Raw genomic sequence first — 12185 nt, 5'->3', positions numbered from 1 at the left:
TAAGAGTCTTTCCATGGAGTATAGAGGGTCTTCTATGTAGAATATCATGTCATCGGCAAACAATGACAATTTAACTTCTTCTTTTCCTATCTTTACCCCTTTTATTTTTCTCTCTCGTCTAATTGCTCCGGCTAGTACTTCCAGTACTATATTAAATAGGAGTGGTGATAAAGGACACCCTTGTCTTGTGCCTGATTTTCAAGTAAAGGCTTTCAGTTTTTGGCCATTTAGTATGATGCTGGCTGTTGGTTTGTCATAAATGGCCTTTATTATATTGAGGTAAAGACCATCTATTCCAATTTTCTGTAAAGTTCTTATCATGAATGAATGTTGGATCTTATTGAAGCCTTTTTCTGCATCTATAGAAATGATCATGTGATTCTTATTTTGGCTTTACTGATATGGTGGATTACATTTATTGATTTACATATGTTGAACCATCCCTGCATGCCTAGGATGAATTCCACTTGGTCATGGTGTATAATCTTCTTGATGATTTGTTGCATTCTATTTGCCAATATTTTATTGAGGGTTTTTGCATCCATGTGCATTAGGGAGATTGGTCTGTAGTTCTCTTTTTCAGGTGGGTCTTTCTCAGGTTTTGGTACTAGAGTAATATTTGCTTCCAGGAATGACTTGGGAAGGATTGCTTCCCTTTCAATTTCATTGCAGAGTTTGAGGGGTGTCGGCATTAGGTCTTCTTTGTATTTCTTGTAGAATTCTGCAGTGAATCCGTCTGGGCCTGGGCTCTTCTTTGTAGGTAAGAAATTAATTACTTGTTCAATTTCATTGATAGAGATTGGGTTATTCAGCAGTTTTATATCCTCTTGATCTAGCTTTGGTACTTCATATGTTTCTAAGAATCTGTCTATTTCTTCTGTGTTATCAAATCCTTGAGAATAGAAGTTTTTGAAATATGTGTTGATGATCTTTTGTATTTCTATAGAGTCTGTAGTGATTTCACCTTTTTCATTTCTTATTGCATGAATTTGAGCTTTTTCTTCCCTTTTTTTTAAATAAGGCTGGCTAGGGGCTTATCGATTTTATTTATTCTTTCAAAGAACCAAACTCTTTGATTTGTTGATTCTTTGAATTGTTTTCTTAGTCTCTATTGCATTGATTTTGCTGTTTTTTTTTATAATTTCCTCTCTTCTTTTGGCTTTGGACTTGACTTGCTCTTCTTTTTCTAGCTGTTTGATGTGTAACATCAGGTTGTTTATTTGTATTCGTTTTGTTTTCCTGATGTGGGAACTCAGTGCAATAAATTTTCCTCTGAGGACGGCTTTCATTGCATCCCACAGATTCTAAGTTGTATCTGTATTTTCATTTTCTTGTAAGTATTGCTTTATTTTTTCTTTAATTTCCTCTGTGACCCACTGACTACTCAAGAGTGTGTTATTCAGTTTCCATGTGTTTGTGGGATTTTTGCAGTATCTTTTATCATTAATTTCTAATTTCATAGTGCTATGGTCCGATAGCATGCAAGGGATAATTTCAACTCTTTTGCATTTATTTAAATATGTTCTGTGAGTTAATATATGGTCTATTTTAGAGAATGTCCCATGTACTGCTGAGAAGAATGTGTATTCTGTTGTTGTTTGGTGGAAAACTGTGTATATGTCTATTAAGTCTATTTGTTCACAGGTGTGACTCAGTTCATTTCTTTGTTGATTTTCTGTCTGGTTGATTTGTCCATTCTTGTCAATGGTGTGTTAAGATCTCCTGTTAGAATTGTGTTACTGCTGATTTGGTTTTGCATTTCTGGTAGTACTTGTTTTATATAACTGGGTGTTCTGGAGTTTGGTGCATATATACTTAAGATAGTTATCTCTTCCTCTTGGAGTTTTCCCCTAACCAGTATGTAGTGACCTTCTTTATCCCTTTTGATCATTATTGGCTTGAAGTTCACTTTGTCTGAAAACAGAATAGCTACCCCTGCTTTTTTTTTTTTTTTTGGTTCCTGTTGCATGAGGTATTGTTTTTCATCCTTTGACTTTCGGTCTGTGAGTATCCTTTTGGGTTATATGGGTTTCTTGTAGACAGCATATGGTTGGATTTTGTTTCTTGATCCATTCTGCCAGTCTGTTTCTTTTAATTGGTGTATTGAGACCATTTACATTAATAGTTAGAACTGTTATATATTGGTTTATTGTTGACATGTTATCTTTCTGCTGCAGCATGTTTATCTTTCTGCTCTGTTTATTTGTCTGTTTTGTTTAGTGGTTTTTTCCTAAATGTATCTAGGCTGTCTTTCAGTATTCTTTGCAGGGTTGACTTGGTGATCATGAAGTTTTTCGGCTGTTCTTTGTCATGGAAGTATCTTATTTCTCTATCTATTTTGAAGGGCAGTTTTGCAGGGTACATCAGCCTAGGTTGGAAATCACTTTCCTTTAGGATATGAAATACTTCACTCCATGCTTTTCTTGATTTTATTGTTTGTGCTGAGAAGTCTGCTGTGATTATGATAGGTTTTCCTTTATAGGTCATCTGTCTTTTCTCTCTGACAGTCTTTAATATTCTATTCTTTTGTTCGATTTCTGGGATAGTCGTTATTATATGTCTGGGTGTAGTTTTATTTTGGTTATGCCTATTTGGAGTTCTCTATGCTTCACTGATCTTGATATCAGTTTCCAATATTGTGTTTGGGAAATTTTCAGCTATTACTTCTCTAAATATCCTCTTGACATCCTTTATGTTGTCACCTTGTTTTTTATTTATCCCCATCAACCTTATGTTGTTCCTCTTTGCGTCATCTTGCAGGTGTTGCATTGTTATTTCCTGATTTCTTGTTATTTTTAAAAGATCTTTTCTTTCTTGTTCACTGGCTGCAATCTTGTCTTTGAGGTCTGAGATTCTATCTTCACATTTATTGAGGTGGTTTTTACAACTTTCAATGGAGTTTTTGATTTCCTGTATATCTCTTTGCATCTGTTTTATGTATTCTGTTTGTTTCTTATATTGTTCATCCAGGGATTCTATCTTTTTGTTTAGTTCCTCCAATTTTTTAACTGCATCTTCTTTAGCTATGTTTAGCATTTGCTTCATTTCTTTTATCATTTCTTCTTTTTATCTGAGAGATTATTTCTAGTTTGAATTCCTTTAAGACTTCACAGAGTTGCTTGTTTATTTCAGTTGCTATTATTTCAGGTATTTCGTTTATGTGGCATGCGTTTTCTTCTATGCACATGGCTCCTAGGTTTTCTTGGGTTGGGCTGGATGTTTGAGATTGCATTTTGGTCTTTCATTTTGTCATCTTCCCGTATTTTGGGAGCTTCAAATGTTGTTCCAGGTGTGGGAGAGAGTTCTGCCAGCCTGGGGTGGGGTTCCCTGTGGTGGCCCCACTCACTGGAACTGGCAGGGAATCTCGGCTAGGTCTCCAGGCCAGGAAGAGAGTTCCCTTAGGCTAGGTGGGATTCCTAGCTGCCGCTGCTCCACTCACCTGTCCGGCAGGGACTGGCCTGGTCCCCAGGTCAGGAAGGAAGTTTCCTCAGATTGGGACTGGGCGGGATTCTCAGCCACCGCTGCTCCTCTCACTGGTCCGGCAGGGAGCCTTCCTGGTTCCCAGGTCAGTAAATAGGTTTTTAAATGTCATTTTTGCTCTTTTGATTTTTCACTAATTTCAATTAATATTAGATTAGTAGATTAATGTTATCTAGAAGTTGTTGAGTCCATTTTTCATGTTATCTTGTTGTTGTCTTGTGTTCAAAATATTTCTCATTAATCTTTTTATTGATATCAGCTCTATGATCTAGTTCTATCCCATACTGGTTACTTCTGATTTCATATTTTTAATATAATTTTCAATTTCTTGAATTTCTTTATAGAACTTCTAATGGTCTCTTATTTGTTTTATGCTTGTCATTCATATTTTGCATCCTTTTGTTTAGGTCTGTTAGCTTACTTTTACTTTAAAGGGAAAAAACAGTAATAACTGATACAGAATTTAACGGCAAAATAGGAGATTAGCAATGGTTAATATATTACATACTGTTATCTTTAAATTAGTTGCTCAGACTATAAGATATGGGCATGAAAAATTGATCAAACAATATAAACATAAACCATTTCTTTCAATGAGCAAATAGGTATCAGTGTAATTATCTTAGCTATCATCTCTCTATTATCTATCTATCTATCTATCTATCTGATATGTTTTCTTTTCACTTCCTTCTTTTCTCCTTTCCTCCATAGCAGCTGTTTTTTACTTTTGATCAGTTTCTTCTCCTTTCACAATGTCTATTGTGCATTTTGGATCTTATCTTCACTTTCAGTTTCTTACACTAGTGATACAATATGGTGTTTATACATGCAAATCATTTATTTCACTTATGAGTATGGTCTTGAGTTGCATCCATTTACCTATAAAAGCCTTGAGTTTATCTTTCTTTATAGCTGCATAATACTTCATTGTATAAAAATACTATATCTATTTTATCCATTTTTCTTTGAAGGGCAGTTTTGCAGGGTACATCAGCCTAGGTGAGTTTTTTTTAAGATTTAGCTATTATAAACTGTGCTGCTCAATTTGTAATTGCCAGATCAACTGAGGAATGGATAAAAAGTTGTGGTATTTCTATACAATGGAGTATTATTCAGCTATAAAGAAGGATCACATTGAGATATTTATCAATAAATGGGCACAGCTTGAGACCATACTCATAAGTGAAATAAATCAATCTCACATGTGTGAATACCGAATAGTTTCCCTAATATAAGTAATGATTCAAATATATAAAAATATGTGGTAATCATGATTCCCCATTATGTGGCCTTGAAACCTTATAAAGTTTTCACTTATTAGTTAGAAAGGCTTTATTCTGGGCTTCTTGATATGGAAATATTTGAAGCTATAGTATATGAAGTTTTATCCAAATATTTCAAGGAAAAAGACAGACACTATGGTAACTACTATTAAGTCGGTGGTGAAGCACTAGGTTGCTGAAACAGTCATGCTTTGACCTGTATTGTTATATTGTTATGTCCTGTTTTATCTCAATCTCTCCCTTATTCATTAAAAAATTATTTAGTTATTTCTTATGTTTTTTTAATTAAGGGGAAAAATTAAAAAAGTTAGCAGGATATATAACAGTAACTTTTTAAAAATTTCCTATTAACTTATTTTGAAGTCCTATAATACTCCCACTATCTTGTTTTGACTGATTAGACTCTGTTCCATTCTGTATGATAGTATCAAGTTTGAGGGTATAGGCAACTACTTTGAAGGCAATAAGATTCACTAAGATGCCCATTCTGGTTTGACTATTGTCTCCCATGGAAGTCCTGTAATGTTTACAATGCTTAAGTTTTATTGGTCTTGTTCTCTACTGTTTTGTTCAACTTTATAATATCTAATGAGATAGACAATTCTTTTTAAGGAGACAAGAGACATTGTTGATAACCATTGTTGATAACCTTGTACTCTGTTTTACATCATGTGCTATGTCTATCCTTGGTTTTGACTGACAGCTTTGTTTTGCCGTATTTGACTTTATTCTCTCCCCCCCAAAAAAGTAATAAGAACTAAGGAGTAATAAAACCCAAAATGTATAAATTTTATTGTAAAAAAGAGAGGGGGAAAAAAGAGCTCTAAAGGATACAACAGCAAGTGTGTTTAGGGGTGTTAAATAGCTGACCATATTAATGTTTTTGGTTGGATCATTGAACACAACTGTTTGCAGTCTCACTGTTTGAAAGTCCACTTTGTATGCTTTGATACTGTGATTTGAGCAACTATCTCTAAGATGATAATATGTAATCTATTAACTGGTGATTTTTTACTGTTTTTTTTTTTTTTTGTAGTTCTGTATTACATGTACCCTTACACTGCTTTGTTTTGTTTTGTTTTTTCTCTTTTTTCTTTTAAATAAAATTAAAAAAAATAAACTGCTGCTATAAACATAAGTGTACATATATTACTGTGATATGATGTTTTTAATTCTTCTGGGAAAATATCCAAGAGAATAGATGGCTAGAATGGGAGTTCAAATACTAGTTTTTTGAGGAATCTTCACACTGATTTCCACAATGGTGGCACCAGTCTACACTCCCAGTAACAATGGAAAAGAGTCCCCTTTTCCTCAAAGCCCCACCAGCATTTGTCATTGGTTAATTTCTTGATGATAGCCATTCTTTCTGGAGTGAGACAGAATCTGCTGTTTTAATTTACATTTCTCAAATGACCAATATCGTTGAACATTTTTTCACATATTCATTTGTCATTTGTATTTATTCATCTGAGAAGTGTGTATTCATCTCAGCTGCCCACTTTTGGACTGGGTATTTGAATTTGGAAAACTTTACTTTTTTCCAATTCTTAAACATTCTAGATAGAAGTGATTTGTCTGAGGGACAGTTGACTTAAATTCTTTCCCACTCTGTGAGTTTTCTTCTCACTGTGTTGGTGATTCCTTTTAGAGCAAAAACTTTTAACAAGACAACTATCCAGGCTTTCTGGTAAGCTCCACAAGCCATGCAGTTTCCAGAAAGAGAAAATTCAGCACTTTCTGTGAGCCTACCAGCACAGGAGCTGAGAATCAAACACTCTCCCAACCTCCCATAAAAACTGGTGGGCTCGGAGGACAGGCTGAGTTGATAGTAACTAAGGTACAAAAAGCAACTAAATGCTTGTATTGTTGGTTGACTATGCAGGCCTGGGGTCAGAGTCTGAATAGTGTGTAATATAGCAAATACGGGGGATTTCTTTTTATCTTGTCTTTGAAACCGAAGATTGTTCTCACTGTTTTGCTTTGTTCTAATTAAGTGTTTTGCTTTATTCAACGTTCTGTTTTGATTAGTTTTATTCTATTCTGTTTTTGGCTTGATTTTTCTATACCTGATGGAATGGACAACTATACAAGATGTACTAGATATGCAAGAACAAGCTATACTATGGTAGCAATTGTTGTTTTCCTAGTATCCTGCTTTGAAGTTCTGTACCAGTTTTGCTGCTTTGTTTTGATTGGCTTTGTTCTGTTTTGTTTTGTTGGATTTTACTATCTTTAAAATAAAAAAGAATCATTTTTTAAATTAGATGAGATCCTAGTTGTTGATTCTTTAAAGTGTTTCCCTTGTACATTTTTTTTTTCATGAACTCTCTGCCTACCCCTATGCCTTCAAGGTTTCTACTTACTTTCTCTTCCAGTAGATTTAGAGTTTCTGTTTTAATATTTAGATCTCTGATCCATTTTGACTTTAATTTAGTGCATGATGATAGACATGGGTTTATTTTAGTCTTGGGAATATGGAAAGTCAGTTTTCCAGCACCATTTATTAAAGAGGCTATCATTCTAGTTTTCTTTTAGTGAACACATTTGGCTCTTTTGTCAATGATAAACTGGCTGAGTGTGTTTGTAAGCATGTCTGCATCTTCTAATCTGTGTTCACTGATCCTCAAGTCTGTTTTTTGACACTACTGTTTTTTCAGAGTAGCTTTACAGTATACTTTCAAGTCAGGGTTGTTATGCCTCCTGCTTTGCCTTTGTTGTCCAGGATTGTCTTTACTATTCCAGGTCTCTTCTGTTTCCAAATGAATTTTATGAATATTTTCTCTAGATCGGTGAATTATGCTAATGGAATTTTGATCAGGAGTCCATTAAATCTGTATGACAGTTTTGGGAGTATGGTCATTTTCACAATGTTGGTTTCTCCTATCCATGAGCAAGGGACAATTATAAAATATGTTACATTCTCCAGAAATTATTAAATGAAAGTGACAAAGTTATATATGAAGTTAGATAGAAACAAAAGAATAAATTGTCCACTTGAGAGTTGACAGTCTTGAAAATTTAGTTGGAATGTTTTGTGTGAATTTAACTGCTCAATATTCACTACAAAAAATAATGATGCTCCATGGTGTTTTTGAATTCATGTTTAACTCTCTAGTGTCTTCAGAGGTTTATCCCCAAAAGACAATGAAAGGGAGCTGTTATAAATATTCTGAATCAGCCTTGTTGCAAAAAGATTACAGAATTCCAGGAGGTAAGACTTTGGCTTTTGTTAATGAATCCGACTTACTTATTTTCATTTACCATTTGAAAAGACTTTGGTTGAGTTTCTCTGTTTCTACCCTTATTTTTAGTTGAGTACCATCACAATCCAAGTTTCCAAGATTCCTAGTTTATTTATCCATAAGAAAAACACCCACATTGTCTTTCATCACACACTTGGGAATCTGTCAAAAGTTTTGGGTATTTGCTGATGCTTAAAGATTTAAACTGAAGACTTAAAATGTAAAAATATAAAAAAACTTTATAGAAAGACTTGATACATGAATCTAAATGCTTTAGATTAAAGGCAAGTATAGAAAAATTTGGCTTATATACTCAGAAAATTTTTAAATGTGGGACAGTATGGCCATGCCTTCATTAATCATTCCTATTCTTTAGTTTAGCTACATAATATGCTGAAAGTAATATTGATTCATGCTGCAAAAATATCCATCAGAAATAATTGGTTTAATTGGAAGTGCTTTAATTCTTTAAAATGAATTTAGTTTTCATATTAAATATTTTTCAAGCTACAAAATAGGGCAATATTTTCAATTTAAAATATGTAAAAAATATCCAATGAATGTATCGTAGATGACTTCATTTATAACCCCAACTTAACATTTCTGTCTGGTTTAGTATTAAAAACCATTTTATTTCTTCTTATTAAATAGTCACATTTTGCTGATAGATAACTGTGAAGTGTACAAAAACAGAGTACATTGCTTTGTTACACATTAGCTGTCCGAAGGCCTATATGAACCTGTTATTCAGTCATTGTCAGATGTTTTGGACTTCACAGTGACTATTATTTAACTACACTTTAGTTAATAAAGGAATATGCAATCAGACTTCCTGGGATTTATATACTAACTTAACACTTTCTCTGAATCCTTGTACAATTTATACAGTATCATTCAGAATCCACTAACCAGCTAAAAATAATGAACATAAAAGTACCATTTTGTGGAAAATATAATAAACTATACTTATAAGTATGCATATATATGTAATTCTTTGCTGTATAGTGATCATTTTAAAACACATAATGAAGTTTGCCATCATATAACTTTTGATTGGAAAAACCTATGCATATAATCACATTCTTTGTCTTTCAGCTTTGTGCAGTTGCAATAATGTAGCCAGTGAAGGTTATGTGAGGCGTGATTATTGCTACTTGAAAACTTTTCTCCAATCTGCTCTGCATTCATTTGTGGTTCTCTTATTGGTATTGTATTTTTTTTACATTCAGTTTTAATGTCATTTTAAGTGCAATTTTAGAAATAATATAATATTTAAAGAAAAATAGACCAATGAAGAAAATTTTTCAAGTTTTATGAAGAAATATTTTTAATATTAAAGATAGAATTATCATTCCATAAAATCAAATATCCTTATTTATACAGTCCATAAGTGTTAATGAAAATTAAACCATCATATATATATAAATTTTTTCATATAGTGATTCTTTAGTCTAGCTACATAATATGCTGAAAGAAATACTGATTCATGCTTCAAAAATACCCATCAGAAATAACTGATTTTTTTTTTCAGCTGCTACATTGACTCATGAATTTACTTATGGATGGGAACCACACTGCAGTAACAGAGTTCATTTTGTTGGGTTTAACAAACGATCCAATCCTTAAAATCACCCTCTTTGTGATCATCCTGTGCTTCCACCTGGTGACCATATCTGGTAATCTCAGCACAATCATTCTTATCAGACTCTCTTCAGAACTCCACCATCCCATGTACTTTTTTTTGAGCAACCTGGCTTTTGCAGACATAGGCTTCTCATTTTCTGTGACACCCAATATGCTTGTAAACTTCCTAGTGGAAACAAACATAATTTCCTATGTTGCATGTGGCATCCAGCTGGGTTCAACTGGTTTTTTTGGAGCAGCTGAGTGCTTCCTGCTGGCTGCCATGGCATATGACCGCTTTGTGGCAATCCACAACCCACTGCTTTACTCAACCAAAATGTCCACACAAGTCTGTGTCAATTTACTTGTAGTGACTTACACAGGTGGTTTTATTAATGCTTCATTCTTTACTTTTTCCTTCTTTACTTTATCCTTTTGTGGGTCAAATCAAGTCAATCATTTTTTCTGTGATTTTGCTCCTTTAGTTGAACTCTCTTGTGCTGATGTCAGCCTCTCTGCAGTGGTCCCCTCATTTTCTGCTGGCTCCATCATTGTGGTCACAGTATTTATCATAGCTGTTTCCTATATTTATATCTTCATCACCATTCTGAAGATGCGATCCTCTGAAGGGCACCACAAAGCCTTCTCCACCTGCACCTCCCACCTCACTGCAGTGACTCTCTACTTTGGAACAGTTTTCTTCATTTATGCGATGCCCAAATCCAGCTACTCCACTGACCAGAACAAGGTGGTGTCTGTGTTCTACATGGTGGTGATCCCCATGTTGAACCCCTTCATCTACAGTCTCAGGAACAAGGAGATTAAGCAGGTTCTGAAAAGAGAGCTTGGTAGAAAAGTATTTTCTTAGTGACAACTGTTGTTTCTGGACTTAATATGGTAATAAAATTCCATAGGTATAATAATAAAAGGAAGTCAAGTATTTTTGCTTGAAATATATCATGGACCAATGTGGGAGTTTTAAAATAAATATAGGCATTCCATTTTCAGATGACATGGCAAATCAGAAGGCTGTACTGAATTGCCTTTAATAAAGCTAATTTAAATTTATAATTATGAGCACAAATTTTATTCAAAACCCTGCTTAAAATCCCTGTAAAGTTTAAGTTAAAGGTTTTGTACCTTGCTGCAGTTGAACATAGGGGCCCTCAAGAAGGCCATGCATTAAAGGTTTGGTCTACAGCATTGGTACTATGGGGAGCTGATGAAACTTGAAGAAGTGGGACTTAATGGGAGATAGTTAGGTCATGAACTGTATGCCTCACAAAGCGGGTAATGTGCTCTATTCCTTTTCTTTTCTGCTCTTTGACTTCCCGGCCAAAAGTTGAGTGATGCATGACCAAGGCCATGCAATAAAGTTATACAATTCTAGCTTGAATCCTCCAAAATAAATCTGTTCTCTTTATAATTTTATTATCTCAGGTAGTATGAAGCTACCTAGCACATGCCTCAATGCTTAGGATGTGTTCAGTTTAAAACAAGCTTAGCCTGGTAATGTTAGTATGACTGGTAAGATTCTGAAAGAAATGGCAAAATGCATTTGGACAGTAAAACTGGCGGTCATCTTGCTGAAAAGATGTCTGAAGGGGGATGAGATGTAGGGACACATTCAGTTCTGCTCTTTGTTCCTGACCAGTGGAACAAATTCTTTTTACTGGTAGAATCAGAGGCATTAATGTTATCATTCATTCACTTCTTTTGTATATTCAGGAATTGTATCAAATGACTCTTATATTCTATGCACTATTATATTTATTAGTTAGACATGAAAATGGAATTTGTCAGCCAGGCGTGGTGGCTCATGTCTGTAATCCCAGCACTCAGGAGGCATAGGTGGGAGGATCGTTGCGAGTTCGAGACCAGCCTGGGCTACAAAGTGAGCTCAAGGTCAGCCTGAACTGCATAGTGAGACCCTGTCTCAAAAAAGAAAAAAAAAGACGATCAAAAAAAAAAAAGGAATTTGTCTTTCAGTGTATCAGACAAAAAAACTAAAAGAGTATAATATAGACTCTGAGAAAGATAAATATTAAAACAAAACAAAATGCAGAGCAATGTGCAAGAAGTCCACGTGCTAGGAGCAGAAAGTGGAGGGTGCAGGCCTCACTGGGAACCTCCTGAGCAAGGGTGGCAGGATGTGAAGACATTTCTCATTCATTATGGTGCTACCAGAGAGCTGTCATGGTTCTCAAGTGCATGAAATTTACCCCCAAGGATTTTGTTTCAGTAACAGCAGAATTTGTTATTTTAATCAGCCCCATGGTGAGCACAATTTAAAAAGTGATAAAATGTTAAGCATATCTGAAATATTGAATTATGATTTGCTGTTTAAGAAATGAGTCATTTTTCTGTGTTAAAAGTACAGAGGTCTTAGAAATTATGAAACATCTTCACATTCTAGAAAAAGGAGACCGTACCAGTCTTTGAAGTTCTCTAGTTTTTCTTTGACAAATTTCTCAAATCCTTTATCAAAACTACATATCTATTAATGAAAGCAGCAGTACAGAATACAGCGCTTTATAAAATTATAGTTTTGGCT

General features: G+C 34.4%; 1 protein-coding gene and 1 pseudogene across 1 annotated transcript; both read left to right on the top strand.

The window, feature by feature from the left end:
- Positions 1-9101: 9101 nt before the first annotated feature.
- LOC111754729 (U4 spliceosomal RNA) lies at positions 9102-9232 on the top strand (annotated as a pseudogene).
- A 322-nt stretch (positions 9233-9554) lies between these two features.
- Positions 9555-10499, top strand: LOC100721024 (olfactory receptor 5P76-like). Its single transcript, XM_003462456.1, has one exon. The coding sequence runs from the start codon at positions 9555-9557 to the stop codon at positions 10497-10499; it is 945 nt and encodes a 314-aa protein (XP_003462504.1).
- Positions 10500-12185: the final 1686 nt, after the last annotated feature.

The sequence above is a fragment of the Cavia porcellus genome, unplaced genomic scaffold, assembly GCF_034190915.1.
Source record: "Cavia porcellus strain 051 isolate PalLab524CR breed Dunkin Hartley unplaced genomic scaffold, mCavPor4.1 scaffold_9, whole genome shotgun sequence".
Classification (NCBI taxonomy): domain Eukaryota; kingdom Metazoa; phylum Chordata; class Mammalia; order Rodentia; family Caviidae; genus Cavia; species Cavia porcellus.
The sequence above is the reverse complement of the archived record's forward strand: the minus strand, read 5'-3'. Positions and strand labels throughout refer to the sequence as shown.